The sequence below is a fragment of the Fringilla coelebs genome, assembly GCF_963513975.1.
Source record: "Fringilla coelebs genome assembly, chromosome: Z".
Lineage (NCBI taxonomy): Eukaryota > Metazoa > Chordata > Aves > Passeriformes > Fringillidae > Fringilla > Fringilla coelebs.
The window spans coordinates 1,507,436-1,526,345 of NC_140031.1; the positions used below are offsets into that span (position 1 = coordinate 1,507,436).

The 18,910-nt window shown below is 39.6% G+C and overlaps 1 protein-coding gene across 3 annotated transcripts in view; it reads left to right on the forward strand.

Annotated features, from left to right (window-relative positions):
- The window catches only part of DYM (dymeclin), a 210,978-nt gene that overhangs the window by 146,287 nt on the left and 45,781 nt on the right, over window positions 1-18,910 (forward strand). The window contains exon 15 of one of the 3 annotated variants that reach the window (XM_084224955.1): window positions 6,888-6,941. The exons of the other annotated variants lie outside the window; for them this stretch is intronic. Within the exon in view, the coding sequence (XP_084081081.1) occupies window positions 6,888-6,941 (54 nt within the window). The remainder of the gene's footprint in view (window positions 1-6,887; window positions 6,942-18,910) is intronic. 3 annotated transcript variants of the gene reach the window in all.

The following is an 18,910-nucleotide window of genomic DNA, read 5'->3' on the forward strand; positions in this document are numbered from 1 at the left end:
TATTGTTCTTGCTGGGGTTTTTCTGGTTTTTAGAAAAGAAAAGAGCAAGTTGTTTCATTTATTGAGGCTGGACCAGTGTCCTGGTCCTTTCCTGGTAAACTCTTGTCAGTGTGGTGGATTCAGGAGCAGGATGGAGAAGGCAGCAGGACAGAGACAACCAACCCCTGTCATTATTGCCTCAAAGACACAATTCTTTTTTAGACTATTATTCATTGTTAGACACAATCCTTTGTTAGGCTATTATTCATTGTTTTTGTAGCAGCATTAACCTGTTTTGAAATACTACATATAATCCAATTGGAAATGGGAAAAGTCCAATTAAGTTTATCTTTCTTACTTTCTGGCATTCAATGAAAGCATGTTTTCCAAGGTTTTAGCAAACAAGAAAACTGATAACAAAATAACTGAGAATTTTGCTTCTTTCAGTTCAAATCAAGACATATTACTTAAGTAAACATATCAATGATTTTCTTGGTAATTTGATTACAGCCTAATGTAATTTATATCAGAGGTACTTAAGAGCATAAATAGAGACATGCTAACTTCTCTTGGGAAGTACCATGTCAGATGTGTTGTACACCAAAAATTTCTTTTCAAGGATTTCATAGTATTCTTTATGATTTTTGAGCGCTTCCCCTGCTTGTTAAACTACAGTTGGTAGCGAGAGATTCTCCTTAGCTCTTTCTATGGAGAAGAGAGTAAATTTTGATTTTTTGGCAAGTTCTTGTCATTTTCTTGCTGATGTGAGAAGAAATGAGTTTCTTTAATGCAAAAATTGAGGAAATGAATAATCAGGTGTTGGTATAGTATTAGATTCAAGTAGTTTGGCAGACATCATCACTTGAGTCTTACCTCCTGAATTTTGCATTTTAAAAAAAAATTGTTCTAGCCAGATGAAGCTTAAATGTGTTAGGAAAAATTCTAAAAATTATCCCAGTGGCATTTGTTCAATTATTTAGTACATAGCATTGTCATTTAAGCAGCACGTCAGTTGTGGATGAAATTTGGGATAAAAACCTTGCAGTGTAATATCAAACTTTTCGTATTAATAGATACATTAATCAATATATGGAGAGCCATTCTTTAATCCTCTGTCCAAAATCTGTTGAGTTTTGGGTTATTTAGCATAAAAATAAAATTCTGTTGGCAACCCAAAGGGAAAAATACAAAAAATACAAATGTAGTGAGCTTTGTGTGTGCATGTATATGTACAAAATTATGTTTTAATGTGTAGTTATAGGTATAAAGTCTGCAGTAGCAAAGCCTGGTGGTACTGGAGAATTCCCAATCAGAGCTGACTTTTCATGACTCCTTCCCAGTAAATTTACCCACTGTGCAAAGCTGTCTTTCATGGAGGGCTGGAATTCTGCAAATGTTGATGAGTTTTTCTCTCATCTTGATAACCAGAATAAAACTTTGCATCTGGATGATGAGATTTCTGTATTATTTTCTTTTCCCCCTCAGTTTGTGCTCCATAATGGGCTAAATGAATTCCAATATTTAGATTCTTCTTTGATTTTTTCCTTGATTTTTATGGTAAATAGAAAGCAGCTGTCTGTTTAACCATCTAACTCTTGAAACTCCTAGGCCCCTCGAGCGTCATCTGGAAGTAATGTAGCTTGTAAAACAAAGCTAAGAAGAAAAAGCAATGTTTGTTTTATGTGGGATGAATGACTTCAGTTGGGGTCCCTCTAATTCGGCCATTATGGGGGTTATTAAAAAGCAGTATTACAAAAGTGGTTTCAACAAAAAAGAAATTTGGGGGGGTGGGATCTTATATCTTGTTATTACATTTGATTATATTCAAACCTCCAAGTACTTCATAAATAGTCTTTCGTTTGAGTTGCCCCAAGAGAGAACCAGCCCAGTCTTCCCCCTGTACATCTAGAGATGTAAAAAGGTTCCCCTGCATCATTTATTTCCTAAGAAGAAATTGTCTGTTGTAATTAAGAGCTTCATATTTATCTTAGAAACTTGAAATTGCTAAAGAGTAGATAAAATCAGGTCCATGAACTGCAGTATTTGTTGCTTTTTAAACATAATGGAACAGATCTAAAATCTATTGATGTTCTAGATTCAGTTACATGCAGAGAAGTTAATTTTTAATCCAGTATGTAGCAAACTAGTATTTTATTCACTAATGATGTGAACAATTTGGCCTTTAAATAAACGTTATGATGTTTTGGGGGTTAGAAGGAGATGATCTGTAAGCCTTTCCAGCCCAAATCATTCTAGTGTTATATGATTCTGTGAATCATAGATTCATTTGGAGTGGAAAAAACCTAGATTCATCAGGTCCTATAATATGTTCTGTGCTTGCATAGCTTATATTACATGAGGTATCCTGCAGCTTTATCTGATTTTTTTAATTAACTGAAGAGCAGTTTAATTCAGAGCTCTGCCATCACGTAGAAGTGTTCTCCTATAAATGTGTACTATCACAAAGAAATGGGAAGTCTTCCCCGCAATCATCTGATGACTCCAGAAATGATGCAGAAATGAAATTAAACCTACTTCAAATAAACTGGTTGGCCATAATAGAGTTAGTGTGATGCAATTAACGTTGTTCAGCTGCTAGTCTCTAAAGTACTGCTCGGTGGTAACTGCTAAGAACTCACAAAATATGTAGAACTGTATACACCGTTGGCAGAATGGGAAAATCTTGCCAAATTAAATCATACTGCTGACTGAGATATGTCCCTATTTGTCAAATAATGGAGTGAGGGAAAAAAATAAAGATAGTTTTGTTTTGTTGCTTTGTGTTTTTTTTGTCATAATCTTTCTTTAAAATTCAGAAACCACCTACTTACCACCCAAAGCACTGCCTCGGTCTCTTCAGTGTTTTTTTTGTCTCTATTTTCTTCCATTTCAAAATGTCATCAGGAAACCCAGTAAGATTTTTTTAATCCCTTAGCCATGCATCATTAATGGTCTAACAAACTTCATTTTTGTGTGTGAATTTTTAGTTTCTCATGTTGTCTAGAGGAATAAACTTAAAATGTGATTATACAAGAGAATTTTTTTTAGGATGTTGTTTAATGAAAGCATATGGTAAATCAGTATAGTACTGGGTGGGTTTTGAATAGTATGTGGATTCTAGCTGTTCAAGTTGCACTTAATAGGCGAGTCACCTTGTTTTGCAGTATAATACCTTCTTTTTGATTACTCTGACTTGATGGCTGATGAAGTAACGTTTTCAATATCAGGTTATTCTTGGGTTTACCTGTCTCCAGTATTGAGCAGAGGGCCTAAAAATACGTTTTCTAAATATTAGTCATACCCTCCTTCAGATGAATTATATTTTATAGAATATTACTCCTACCTAATCCCCCTATTTTTATATCACCAAAAAATAGCTATTTCAGAATAGACTGAAATAACCAACCTAACCCAAATCTGAAGCAAGCTTTTCTATTGAGTAATAGCTGAATTCTGCAGTTCTGTCTGAATTCTTAATCAGTTCTTTCCTTTAAATGAATTGAAACTTTCATAAGAAAATGCTGCATAAATTATCCTTAAACAGAAGAACTATCCTAAAATCCTGTGAAAAAAGATGTTGGTGAAGTTCAGTCTGTTTAAACTTCTGTATATTACTATGGACTACTAATAGTTATTTGCAGCTGGCTTTTGTATTATTGTGTCTTTACAAGTACATTGCTTGTGATTGAAAGATTTTTACATTAAATACATTGAAGAACATCAAGATTATGTTCTTCAAAAGGATATTGGTCTTTCACCACCCAGGACTTCCACGAAAATGTCTTGGTGTCTCGTAATTGTGTTAAGCCTTATTTCACTTAGATATTCTCATTATTTTGGCAAACAGGGATAAAAATTAAAAATCCATTTGGTTTGAAAGAAGATTTACTGTGGCAGTAGCATCTTTTGATCATCTGATTGAAAATCTTTCATTTTTCAGTTTATGAGAAAGGAGAACAAACAGGTGAAAGAACTTCTGACATTAGCAGTGCAAACACCTGCTAAAGTAATTTCAAAACCCCTTGTTTTGCTTGTCAGAAACATTTGAAATAAACCAAACATGAACATCATAATTTTTACTTTTTCTTCTTTAATAGTTGTAGAGCTTTAGGACATTGTCATTAATTTGCAGGAAAGGGTATAAATTATGGCATGTGTTCAAAATCTGCACTCAAATCCCATGTTTTTTGAGAAGACTGCTTAAGTGAGTATTCTTAAAAGAAAAGATGATTAAACTGAAGAAGTTGTAAGATCTTGTCTTATAAAAGGATAAGATCTTGGGGTTCCTTTGCACCTCCATAAGTTAAACAGGAGAATTTTGTATGCTGGTTTCTCTCCTGCACAGCTAATGGGGTTGCATTTGAGAGAGCTGGAAGCCTGGGAATGCTGGTATTTTGAAAGGGTCTTAGGTGTAGATGGAGATAGAAAATGTGATGCATTGTTAAGATAAAGCCCTCATAGGACTCTCTATAAAACTGTTTATTACTGCCATGTAAACCAACATTTGTTTTATTCACACTAATGGCAAGTATTGAAGTGTTTGGATGAAAAAAGGAGCAGGACTGATTCCCCAAAGCACCCTTCTTTGCTGATTTGGTCATTAGATGTTTTTTCTGCTGCCTCTTTCTCATGAGTGGGTTGTTCAGGGTTTCTCAGAAACCAATTATTCACCTGGATGGTTCATCTTGGTCAGACGTCCACAGACAAACAGAACAACCTAATGCAGTAGCTCTCCAAAGAGTAGGATTTATTTTTATAACAGCAATCTATTTCAACAATGCATTAAAACAATTTTCTGGTGTTCCTAACGCAAGGTTTTGATTGAAAAATGTAGTGCTTAAAAACCATAAGTATGTGACCATATGTTATAAACATCCCAGTAATTGTTTTTTTAAACATGCAGCCATATAAAGTAGAGGAAATGGATGAGGAAGAAAGTATGTACCAAACCTTTTAGGCTGTTTGGTACTAAATATCTAATTGAAATTGGAATTTCTGTGTGCTGCTTTTTCTCTATGAGATATTGGCGGAACATGTTGTTTCCAATTTCTACTCTTCATATTTTACAGGGACATTTACAGACTAACCAGTGAAGGTTTTGTACATTTTTAGTTGTTGTTAAAACAAAAACCCCATCCATTACTACCAAAGGGTACTAAGAAGTTATTAAAAAAGTAGCCAAGCGTAGCTCTTTAGACTCCTTCATTGCAGATATCTGTGATTTGGCACTGGAAAGACAAATAAAATAATAGAAATTAGGGTGAACCAAGACCCAGTGATTTTGAGAAACATGCTATAAGAGGAAGATGGTGTGCTTCACATTGGATAAAATAATGGAAGAAGCTATTCACCTGTGGAGATGCTGTTCAAATCTGTCTGAACTGAAACACCCACACCTCAAATGCTGGGTCCAGCTCTGGCCCCTCAGGACAAGAGAGACCCTGAGGGGCTGGAGCGTGTCCAGGGCAGGGAACGGAGCTGGGGAGGGGCTGGAGCCCCAGGAGAGGCTGAGGGAGCTGAGAAGGGGCTGAGCCTGGAGAAAAGGAGGCTCAGGGGGGCCCTTGTGGCTCTGCACAGCTCCTGACAGGAGGGGACAGCCGGGGGGTCGGGCTGTGCTCCAGGGAACAGGGACAGGAGGAGAGGGAACGGCCTCGGGCTGGGCATGGGGAGGGTCTGGGTAGATACTGGGGAAAATTTCTTAATGGAAAGGCTTGTCCCTGGCACAGCTGCTCAGTGCAGTAGTGAGTCCCCACCCCTGGAAGGATTCGAAAGCCATGTGGATGTGGCACCAGGGGACCTGGGTCAGTGGTGGACTTGACAGTGCTGGGGGAATGGTTCGACTCCATCTCGGAGGGCTTTTCCAACCTAAACAGTTCTGCTATTCTGTGAAATGTTGAAACAGGACCATTCTCTACCTCTGCAGAGCCGCATTTATTACAAGTTGTGTCCATGTTGCTGGAAGCAAGTTAATCTCATCAGTTTACAATTTATCTTCTTGGAGAGGTCTTGTGCTCCCTGAGCATCATTTCAGAGTGTCATCCTGAGGGCAATTCTCCCACTGGGGGCTGTTGTTAATATTACCTGTAATGTTACACAACTGCTACTGATTGGCAGTGTGGGTGGCCAGGAGACTGAATGATGGGATGAAGGCAAGGAGAGTATTTTAAAGGGAATGAGTCAACCATATTAAAAGACAGTCTTGGTATGAAGTGAATAAGCAAAAGGTTTGGATAAGAAAAATTATTAATATAGACAGAAATCCAAAACCAAAAGTAGATTTTGAAAAGGGGCAGGCTCCTCTCTGCTGCTCATATGAACTATCACATGGAGCAAAATAAGCCACTTACTGAAGACTGATTACCTCATCACCTGGCCTGAAACAGCATTAAAGAAATGTAGAAGGGAGAATTTACATTTTGTTTATTCCCATTGACAGGAGTGGATTCTTGTTCTCTGTGAAATATCTTCCTGAAAAAGTCTCAGTAAATTTTGAGAATGTATTTAGAAGAAACAGAAATTTATAAGAGTCTGTTACTAAATTTTATGGAATTGTATAGACAATGTTTTTCACAGGTGTAATTGGAAAGATAAACTTTTAATTCCCTTTCATATAATCAGCTATTTCTCCTAATTTTCTCATTTCTTTGTTGATTAGAAGCTAAGTGAATTAGTAGAGTACATTGCATATTTCATATGCTAAGTCAGCTTTTATAAATAGAAATTCTTCCACAGAATGGGTTATTATAGAAACAATAACCCAGACCTTGGACAAAAAGTAGCAATTCTTAAGAATCGCTGAGTTAGAGTCAGAGAACTAGGGGTGTTCAGCCTGGGGAAGAGAAGGCTCTGGGGAGACAAGCCTCTAATACATTGCCATTGTTTAATCCTCCTGTATTTGTTATCCCCAGCACTTTTGGGAGATGTCTGATTGCCTTCACTTCTCTGAAACAAAGTTGAGACACGTAAGATACCTCTTTTTTTTTTTTTTTTTTGCAATTTTCCCTTCAGATATGTTACTGGAATGTGATGGAGCTCTTCCAGAGCTGCTCTTGTTCATATTCAGGCTGGAGCCCAAGCTGGGTGAGCTGTGGCCCACTACTGAATGATATATTCTCCAAAGACACTGTGTTCCAACGCATTTTTGTGTTGCTATCAAGCTGGCACAGTGTGTACAGAGCCTGTTCCACTCCAGCATTTGTGTGTGTGTGTTAACCCAAACCCTTGACCTCAAAGATAATGTTGGCTAATAACAAAAAACAGCCATCCTGTTCTAGAGAAAATAAGATGTATTGTAACATTGCAGGTTCAATTTGCTTTATTCACTGCAATAGGACTCATTATCTGAAGTATATCTGTTCTCCCCAGATAAACTGAGGAGAAAATGGATGTTGCAGTTCCCAAAGGCAGGACTTTCATCTACTCACCAGCAGATAATTTGTGGCACTCACAGAGAAATAAGATGCTTACTCAATGCAGCCAAAAAAAGTTATCTGAAAAAATAATGACAAGTTTTCCCATTCCTATACTAATCTTCTAGATTTTGATACATTGAGTCAATAGGAAGAGAGTCATGTTACATTCCCATGGGAAAAAGTTTTGTGGAATTTTTCTGATACATAAAATTATTTTTCTGCAATAAATTAGCCATCTTAACGTGTGGTAAATTAATTAAAGTTTGTTAGAAAACTTAGTGTAAATTATAAAATTTATAATCACAAACAGGATTTTGGTGAGGAAGAGTTGAGGGATTCTGGGATGGATGAACAACATACCCAGGAGCTTCACTGTCTTTCAGCAGTGATCTCTCATCTTCTCCCTGTCTGTCACTGCTGAGCTTTATGAACCAGGCTACACAAAATTAACTTTGGTCCCAAAATAGACAAGGCTTCATAAATATTTCAGGAAATTTTATTTAGTTGGATAATGCAGTTTTTACATATTTCCATCAAGAGCATTTTGCCTCAGAATTTGAGAAAATACCATCTGTTGCTCATAGTTAATTCATTTTGGAACAAGTGCCTCTGTACATAGACATCTACAATTATTTTCTGTGAGTTTTGGGTTTTTCACATCTCAGTTAAAGGTTTGGTTTTTTGGCATTCAGGCTGCAGCTGCTCTGTGCTTCCAGAACATTTAGCAGCACAGTGGTCAGCAACTTCTGTGTTTATCAGAACTGCTGCAGTGTCTTTGTGACCAAATATATTTCAAAAATAAGATGGAATGTAGTAAAAAGAGATTTAATCTAAAATATACCCCATTTATTTTGTTTGTTTGCTGTCAGCCCACAGAAGGCTGTTTCTCATCTCCTTACAATTTCCATTTTATTTAGCTCAAGAGAGCAGTTCTTAAAATTTGTTCATGGAGGTTTTTCGGGCCCAGGTTAATATAATAAATGATACTTTTACTGGCAGAGACTAGTTTTGAAGAATTGGTAAGGTAAGAGGAAAACAAAACCACTTTCTTATATTTTCTAATCTTAGAAGAATTTATCTCCTTTATACTGAAAACCACTTCAAAGCTCAATAATGTGATTTTTCTGATAGGTTTCACACATCTTTGTTAAGCTATTCCCTTTAATTTTCAAAATATTTAATAGCACTGAAGGAATGAATATAGCACGTGTGCTGAGTGGTGTCATAATGAATTACTTCTTTAAGCATGCTGCTGTCTTTTAATGTATCATAAGAAATAAAAGTATTTTCCATGATTTATCTTCAGCTCTTGTGTAAGATGGTGGCGGTAAAGCAGCTTATTCCTGCTCACAGGAGTTTGGGCATCTTGTGCCATAACCCCTCGTCAGCTGTCTGCTACCTGGGACCTGGCATTTTGTATCATGCACTGCTGCTGTTTAGTACTGAACCATCATATAAACTTTCCTGTGCGCACACTGTAATCTTCCACATAAACAGCAACAGGTTAAATCAACCTTTTTTGTAATTACTGTTTTTAGACATGCGTAATATTGTCAAGAGGGCTTTTTTCTGTTTTGTGCTGCTTTTCTGTTGTTGTCTTACCCATTTCAGTGTCCCTTTGCAGTGATTTTTGGTGTTTGAGCAGAGCAGGAGTCGTGCTTTGTGGAAGCAGGGTGTGCCCATAGCAGTATCACCATTCCCTTGCCTCCTTGGCATTCCCCAAATTGTAATGATGGATACGTCTGCTCTGCAAACTCTTTCTGACTTTCTTATGCCTCCCACAGAAATTTCAATAGCAATTTTCACCCCAAGAGCAGGAATACAGAATCTTTTGGCTGCTGGGTAGAGAGAAGCACTGACTTTTCCCACTGGCACCCTGTGGATCATCAGGACCAGAAAATCTTCTGCTTGGATAGTATGGAAATTATGGAAATTCTATTCAGTCTCTGTATTGAGGACTTGGATTACACAGTCTTGTGTGTGAAGTTTTTTCTCTTAGATAGGGTCAGAATTATTCATATTGGTACTTTCAGTGGGAGAGAACAGTTCCAAGGCATTGATGGTTTTGCTGCGTCATAGCAGAGATGCTGAACCACAGGATCTGATCAGTGAGGAACCATACGAGAACTTAGGAATTCAGATTCTGTGAAGTTGACAGCTTTAGTCAGGGATCAGTATATATTCCATTTGTTTTGGTACCTTCTCAATTAAAATTGCTTAGACACTGAAGGTTGGTCTGCAAGACCATAGAGTTGTAGGATCCATTGGTAAAGCCCTCTCAAGTCTGGGTTGGAAAAGTCATTGAGTCCAACCATTCCCCCAGCCTGACAAGGCTATTCCATTCTGGGCAGCTGTGCCAGGGCTGGACAGCCCTTTTATGAAAGAAATTTTCCCTACTGTTGAACCAGAACTTTCAGCAGCACAGCCTGAGGCCATTCCCTCTCCTCCTGTCCCTGTTCCCTGGAGCACAGCCCGACCCCCCGGCTGTCCCCTCCTGTCAGGAGCTGTGCAGAGCCACAAGGTCCCCCCTGAGCCTCCTTTGCTCCAGGCTCAGCCCCTTCCCAGCTCCCTCTGCCTCTCCTGGGGCTCCAGCCCCTGCCCAGCTCCGTTCCCTGCCCTGGACATGCTCCAGCCCCTCCATGTCCCTGTTGTCCTGAGGGGCCCAGAGCTGGCTTCAGGATTGGTGCAGTCTGTAATTACTGAGTGATTTTCTCGAGTGACAGCAGGTGGTTCACAGGAAACATGTTAATAGTTGGTTGTACATGTACTTTTGCAGACAGTGTTACTCTTGTTACTACTAAGCATAATATCAAGGATGAAGAAAATATTTGATACTATAGTCTGGGATTATGCTGTGGTGATAGGGTACTGGTAGATAAATTACTTCCTGCAGCTCTAGTGTATTGTATGTAGTAAAGTTTGGGAGGTGTGAAAGAAAAACATGAAGAAAACTGTTTGGTTTTAACTGCTAATTGGTGGGGTTTTTCTGGCCATTTGCAAGATGTGATGTTTTGCCATCTTACTCTTCTTCATGATAAAAATATGGGTTTCTGTACTTCAATTAACGTGACCTAGGATAAAAAGAATAAGACCCCATTCCAAAGAAGCATTAAAATATGGTAAGGGTGTTTAAATCTGGAGTTAACTATGAACTGAAACACAAAACTGAATGCCTGTGTTAGCAACTGTATCTTCCTTTGTTAAATTGTTAAATTTGCTCGATTTTGGAGAACCACTCACTTGCTTCAAAGAGGGTCATCAGAAATCATCTCTAAGATACACATCAAGGTATACAGATTTCATTAGGTACTACTTACATTGCTATTAATGCTACTGTTAGGTTTAATGCATAAATTGGAAACTTTGTCTTATATGAGAGCTGCATTGCTCCTGATGGGATCCTACAAAGTGGAAAAGTACTTTTTACAAGAGAATGGAGTGACAGGACAAGGGGAAATGTCTTCCACTTCCAGAGGGCAGGGTTAGCTGGGATATTGGGAATGAGGAATTGCTGTCTGTGAGAGTGGGCAGGCCCTGGCCCAGGGTGCCCAGAGCAGCTGTGGCTGTCCCTGGATCCCTGGAAGTGTCCACAGCCAGGTTGGGCAGGGCTTGGAGCAGCCTGGGATGGTGGAAGGTGTCCCTGCCCATGGCAGATGGGGTAGAGCAAGGTCGTCTCTCTCCCTTCCAACCCAGACCATCCTATGATGGTTATCATTCCGTGATAATTGTCAAGGTTTCAGTTCGTGCAGCACTTACTGCTGTGTACCTTCTCCAAAAAGTTTTGCTGGTGACATTTTGCAGCTAAGCTGAATGTGTAGGGCTGGAATCAGAAACTTTTTCACTTGAGGAATGTCTTTAAAGTCCTCGAACTCTCCTCAAGGTAGATTGGTTCTCTTAATTAAAGCCTGTATCATGATGATCTATTTTACCTTTGTATGGTGGAGTTGGGGTTGTGTATGGGGCTTGTTCTTTCTTATTCTACCAGTCAAACTAAACGAAATCTTCCCATACCTCTAGAGAATACTGCTTAGTTTCATGGAGAAATGGAGAAATCTTCATTTCCTTTCAACAGCAAGAAAACCTCATTAGTATTTCAAGCACGGTATGACTAAATAAAAATTCACAGTTTTAATTTTCTTAGTAGGAATGGTGTCATCTTCTAGTAGCATTTGCTTTCCAGGTTTTGTGGGATCTTAGACAATGATTGGGTTCAGTTTTACTAAATACTGTTTGCATTCTGTTGTCATTATTGCATGTGATTTGGGAATACTGTCTCGGAGTGTTTGAGTTCCCAGCTGGTGGCTTCCAGGTATTTTGGGCATTGTGGTGGATCCCCTTATGCTGAAGCTTCTTGGTGGGCTTAGACCAGCCTCTGAAGCTTGACCCTGGGAAGATGTCTTCCAGAGTAATTTGCCTTTTCTAAGCTAGTTCGGGTGAAAATCAGATTATTTGATTTGATTCATAGGAGGCTTGGACAAACCTGGTCTAGTGTAAGGTTTCCCTGCCAATAAACCTTCCAAACCAAACCATTTTGGGTTTCCATGATTCTGGGAATTGCACAATCCTCAGTAAACAGGTAAAAAGGACACAGGGCTATGAGAGGGAAGCATCACCAAGAATCAGTAAAGCACTGAGGGAATCTGGGCAGTTTTATAGTAATTTTTGATTGTTTCTGGAGCCTGATTTTGAAGGAGGTGGAGAATAAGTTAAAATATTTCAAAGTTAAGTGGTTTAGGATTGGAATTTTAAACACAGGAAGGGCATGGATGGAAGAAGAGATGAAAGTGATGGGTTGAGCAGGAGATGAGCAGTGGATTAGCTGTAGGTCAGCTGGATAATAAACAGTGTGGTGGAGTCACGTAAGAAGTAGCAATGAAGCACCTGGCATTCCCTGGGTTATATTTGTGTCCTCAGAAATGGCTCAGTATTTCCTGGGCCAGTGCAAGTTGGGAAAGCAGGGTTTTGGAGCAGGAAAGCAGTTGGGCTTGCTGCCTTGGCAGGTGTCCTGTGCTGTGTTTTCCTTTTGGAGCAGACTGCTCCTAGGCCTTTTCCTCTGGGACAGGACATGCACTATGGCATTTCCTCCTTGTCATGGGCTGTGGTGGATGTTGGCATTGGGATATGGGCTGGAAACGCCATGTTCCTCGTGGGAGTTGTGCTCCCACACAGGTTGGCTTGGCATGGCTGAAAACCTGCACTCTCAGCTTGCCAGTTGCCCGGGAAGGAGAGGAGGAATGTCAGGATGGACAGTTTATTTAGCAAAGTGTCTGGCAACAAACAGCTCTGCTGTGTGACAGCAGTGCTTTCATTTCTAAGCAGTGATCAGAGATGGCAGGGTTAATACTTGAGGTTATAATCACTATAGGCCCTGCATTTTTTCACGTAATACCTACTTTACCAAAAGTTGTCTGAGCTTGACATAGAACAGCCGAAGAGTATTGCCAGTAAAAGAGATAAAGATAAGATTCTGGTCACCAAAGGCTTGGCTTTGAAGTTTCTTTGCTCACTTAGGGTAAGAACAGCTTTCTTGTGAGCTTCCTTCATTCCTCTCCATTCTTCCACTCCTTTGGCAGAGCAAGTTTATTTTGTTGAAGGTTTTATTTTCTGCTGAAAGTGCAGGAAATTCAGACAGCTCTCTTGGAAGCTCCCCAAAGCTAATACAAACAAGATACATATGCTTCTCTTAAACTAACTAAAAATAAAGTAAATTATTTGAAAATATTTAACTGTAGATATTCCCTTCTAAAGAGAAAGGGAAATTTATATCATTGCAATTGTAGATGCTGATAAATTATGTTATCAAGGTGAAATTCCCTGTAGCGTCTATTGTCTATTCCTCACAAGAGATTGAGGAGTACCACCCTGAAATCTGGAATAGCTGCATTACAGACAGAAGTAGTAACTACTGCATGTCCAAAAGCAGAATTTATTGAAGTATTCTTTAGCCATGTACAAAGCCAGATGAAAAAAAAAATTAATGTAAAATGAACTGAAACTGTCTGTTCAGCTATACTTTGTGTGGCTGCATCTTATGGATGTGGAACAGTTTACCAAGTTTTTCCTGTTGCTTTCTCCTTGGTAAAAAAGAATCACAGAACTTGTCTGTTTGGAGTTAATTTGGCATTCTTAGTCCTTTTGATATCTGTTAATTGTGCAGGGTATGTATGGGGTTTTTTTTCCATTGCTGACAAAATTGCCTGTATAGTCATATCTGCGTCATGAAGGAAGTTGTTGTTTATGACTATAATTTTTTATAATTTATGTTCGCAAATTGTTGAATCTCACTGAAAATATTACACATGAAGAGCTATAGTGAGTCATCATGGACACGGGCTCAGCATGGAGAGCAGCCGTAATTACAGTTGCCTGTGCAGTCTCTACCCTCACCTTTTCTCTATTCCTACATCTATATGAGGTCTTCAGCCTCAGCTGTGAAGATGATAGGTGGTCCCACAGTGTGAATGCAGCAAACACAGACATGGTGCAGCTCTTCCTCACATTCCAGTGCCTCAAGGGACTCTAGAGGAGCTGGAGAGGGATTGGGCACAAGGCATGGAGGGACAGCACCCAGGGAATGGCTTCTATTTTTATGCATTATTTTGAGAGCAGAGCTCTCAAGCAATGTTCAAAGTCTGGGTTGTGAAGCCATTTTGGCTGTAGCCAGTCTCCTTCCACTCCAGCAGCTCATGTCAAGAGAGCAGATTCAAGCTATGAGCCCCAAGGTCTGCAAAGAAAAGCATTCTTCAAGCAAGCTCTCTGTGTGGTGGGTGGCACAGGGAGACAAGGATCCCGTGCTCGCTGCTGTCACACAGCCATGCGAGCTAAAATCACCATTTCAGTGCTGGTGCTCCTGCCTGCTGGCAGCCATTCCAAGGCTGGTCTGTTGGAAAAGCATTCAGTAAAAGTAGGTACAAGGGAGAAATTCACTGGACCCAGCCCTGGGCTCCAAGAGCAGAGGGATATGGGCCTGCTGGAGTGAAACCAGAGGAGGGCACGGAGATGCTGCCAGGGCTGGAGCCCCTGTGCTCTGGAGCCAGCCTGGCACAGCTGGGGCTGCTCACCTGCACAAGAGAAGGCTCCAGGGACACCTCAGAGCCCCTGCCAGGGCCTCAAGGGGCTCCAGGAGAGCTGCACAGGGACTGGGCACAAGGCAGGGAGGGACAGCAGCCAGGGAATGGCTTCCCAGGGCCAGAGGGCAGGGACAGATGGGATATTGGGAATGAGGAATTGCTGGCTGGCAGGGTGGGCAGGCCCTGGCCCAGGGTGCCCAGAGCAGCTGTGGCTGTCCCTGAATCCCTGGCAGTGTCCAAGGCCAGGCTGGACAGGGCTTAGAGCAGCCTGGGACAGTGGAAGGTGTCCCTGCCCATGGCAGGGGGTGAAGCAAGATGGCTTTTAAGGTCCCTCCCAAGCAAAACCATCCTGGGATTTTCTGAGTTGCAAAGAGAGGCAAAGGGAGCAGATATCCTTAAGGGATCACTCAGAACTATTAGGGAGAGTGGTGAGTCCGAGATGGTTTTCCTTCTGTGAATTGTGGAGTTCCTGGGAAGGAAATTATTACATCATAGCTTTATGTTTTAAGTAGCTGCTTCACAGCTTCTGCGCACTGTGTGCACTCCTGGCTCCACTGGAGAGGGACCAGTAGTGTTGGTCAGAATGAGCTAAAGCCACCAAGCTCTGACACAAAGCAACTTGCACTTTTGAAAATTCAAATGTCAAAGCATTTTATTACTGGCAGTAAGTTCTCACTCACTAAAAGCCATTCATTGTCATAAGCAGTTAAGTTCAGAATTGTATTTGGACATGTTTTTTTTGTCAGCCTGCATTTCCATCAAGTATTTCTTTTGCAATTGCATATGACATTTCCACTTTATTTCATCAAGTTTCTTTGAATTAAGACTTCAGCACAGTGTATTTTCCTGTTGTTTTCTTTTACCCTATTTACATTGTGCAGTTGTAGCATGCTCCCTTACCAATCCCTGCTCAGGTTTTGCTTTTTTTAGGCAGATAAGCCTCTTCCTGCTTATTGTGCTAACTATATAATTAGCAGTTATTTAGCTGGAAGTATAATTTGGCTGGAAAATTACTGTGATGTGAATGCACAGTGAGAAATGTGGCTTTTTTAGTACACACAAATGACCTGGGTGTCTGTACCCATTGTCACATGGTGCATAACACCATTCACATGGATCTTGCCACAAAGGAAAAGTTGCTCTGTTTGATCTCCAATTTTTAAAAAACTTAGAAAGTAGACCTCTTTAGGCTTACAGTTATTCATTGCTTTGGATTGGAGTTTACTGTATATCCAGATAAAAGGGAGGAAAACCATATCATTGCATCTAAGTGAATTTCAGCTTGCTATAAAGAAATATATAATCATATCTATAATATATATTCTGAAGCTTGTAATTGTCATGTGGACACGATACGAGACTTAAGTTTATTCACTAATGCTTCTTAGAATCATGGAATAGAATCCTTGAATGGTTTGAGTTGGAAGAGACCTTAGAGCTGATTTTGTTCCACCCCTGTCATGGGCAGGAACACCTTCCTCTATCCCAGGGTCCCCGTCCAACCTGGCCTTGGACACTTTCATGGATGGAGCAACCACAGCTGCTCTGAGAAACCTGTGCCAGCTGTGACTCTGTGCTGTGTATCTTCCTGGGTTAATGATCAAAAATACAAAATATCATTAAGAAATCTGTCACCATCCATGCTCTGCAATACCCTGGGTACCACTCTGGAAAAGGGCAGTACTTGACTTACGGTCATCAAATGGGCTAATCAGGGAGCTAATTTCATCATGGAAGAGAAACACATGTCCACCTTTGCTTATTGATGCCATTTCATAGCATCACAAGTCACCAAAATTCTGATTTTTCAACCAGCTATTATTTTCTATATGAACAAACTTTGGAGGAAAGCAAACAGAAAGCTGAATAATTTTGCCTCTGTTTATATTAGACAGTACAAACCACGAGGGATGGTTATGCAACAGTAAGCTGAATTACACAAGACATGCCTCCCTTTATCTCATCAGAACTGGTAACATTTAGAGGTTGGAGATTTGCACTCATTCATGATAGAACTTTTAAAATCAGTTTTGTGGTCACAATAATTTAAAAAAATTCAATGTCAAATTGAATTAAAAGGATGAGCACTCAGAATGTTCTGTTGTGGGAACCAGGAGATGGGGCACCATAAATTAAAGAGGGGTTTGGTGATACTGAGTTTTTGCATCCTCTGCTGACAGCGATTTGTTTTTTGATGAGTAAATATGTCTGTAAGGAACTAACTGTGAGCAAATGCCTGGGGTTTCATGGTTAGGCTGCTTGACTTCTCTAGATATTTAAAAGCCATATACTTTCCAAGTGGTTTTACACATCAGGATGTAAGTATTTAATTCTGTGGAAGTGTTTGCCCAGGAGTATATCATGCTAATTAGTAATTGTATTGCAGTAAAGAAAGCAATAATATTCCAGGATGATCAGATCCAGGAACATCTAGCTCTGCCCGTCATTTGCCTTGGCTTTGAGCTTTTGTGTGTTCCTTGATAGTGTTTATCAAATTCAAATTGTTTTTCCCCAGATAATGTTCTCATTCATCATGTTTTCCTCTGCATCCTCTCAACTTATTCCATTCTTTTTTTTTCTGGCATGATTACTTGTTTTTTTCCTTTTAACAAAAGACTACCCAGACATGTACTTGGCTGTCTTATAGCTGTCACTGGCTGGTTTATCCCTTGTGCATCTAGAACATGACCAAACATCTGTCTTTTTGCTTTAAAAGTTAGAATCTTTGCAAAAAATCCCCACATTTAACTTCTCTCCTGGGAAGGAACATTGAGTGACTACCTAGAATTACCCACAGTAATGCGAGGGCTGTGCCTACATTCCTGTCCCCTTTGCAGGCATGATTTCAGTTTCACAGGGTTGCTACTGAGCATTTAGCTTCCACTTTTCTTTTTAATGATGGTTTTAATTATTTCTATGGGAATAAACCAAAAAAATAGGTGAGGGAGGACTGGTACATGTCTATGTTGACAGAGGCACTATCTAAGCCCTGTTTTGTAAAGGAATATTGTAGTAATTTTAAATGTGGGTGCTACACTGAATTTGTCAATTGTAAGCAATAGGAAACTTGTAACTCCTCTTCTTTACATGTACTGTTCGATAGATTGAAGTATGTCTATGTTTCACAAATCAATATTTGACTTTTATTTTCATATAGCAGCTAATCCAGTTAAAAAAAATGGTCTTACAAGCAGGTAAGCATCCTCTCTGCTGAGGATGATGTGTTAGTCCTTGCCTTGGCTACACAAATTCAGCATTTCAGCTGTGTTCAGCTGCTCTGAAAGTAATACACAAGGTGATAATCTGCAACAAGAAAATCTTAATATATCTTTATTTATCCCTGTCTTGATACTATGCCTGGATGCAGTGGGTCTGTAGCTTGATACTGATGATACAGAGCAACAAAACCATGTGGCATTTTATCAGCATTTCTCCGCTGTCTCATCCAAATGCTGTCCTTGGATTTATGCTTGTTTTTTCCTTTGTTTTGAAAGCTTTTAAACCCTTAGGAATGACTCAATCTCTAATTATAGGAGCAGACAGTTCTCCTGATAATGTATGTGCAATACAGGGATTCAATGCCACTTCTCTGTCTTTTATGGACATAGTTCTTATAAATTCTTTTTCGTGTAATCAGTTATGAGTAAAAATCTTCACTATATCTCCTATTTTTATCGGGGGGGGGGGGGGGGGGCGCAGATTCTGCACCTGCAATGTAGTAGCTTAAATACAGATGGTTCTGTCCATTAGCTCTTAAAAATGTTAAATTTAATTACTGTGCAATAACCTCTGAAACTTTTCGTTGTTTGAAGCTGATCATTAGCAGAGTCTCCAACCTATTGGAAGATGGTTAGCAATGCTTTCTGTTTCAATTAGCTGCATGCCTGAGGTTTAAGCTGAACACCTTTTATTAAAAAACATTTAGTTTTTGAAAAGTAGTTGTGAGATTTGTTACCTTTCTGGTAACTGCATAGATCTTACTTGATTCGGAATCATAATATTTCTTTGAAAGTCATCTATTCTGTATTTTAGGATAGTGTCTTGGTCACTAGCTCACCCTGCTGCACTGGGGGCAGAAGTATGCCAGTGCTCAGAGCTTTTAAAAATATACCACAATACAGCATATTCTGTAGTAAATCTGAGTTGATAGGCAAGCACCATTCCCCAGGTGAGTTAGGTTTGGATTTTTCTTCAGATGCCAGCTGAAGCCCTTATTTCTATTTTTGCCTAATATTTTCCATTACATACCCTTGACCTGGGATGTTGTTTCATAGCACAATAACTAGGTAACTACAGGGAGAGAAACCACCTGCATTTTAAAACTAAAGATTATTTCTGTCATAGAAGAATGTGATCCTATTGACCATAATCAGTTTTGTAAAGGTTTCTGCCATGGTTAGCTACGCTACAATGCTAATTTAGGTGGCAAAGTCATTAAAAAATAGGTGA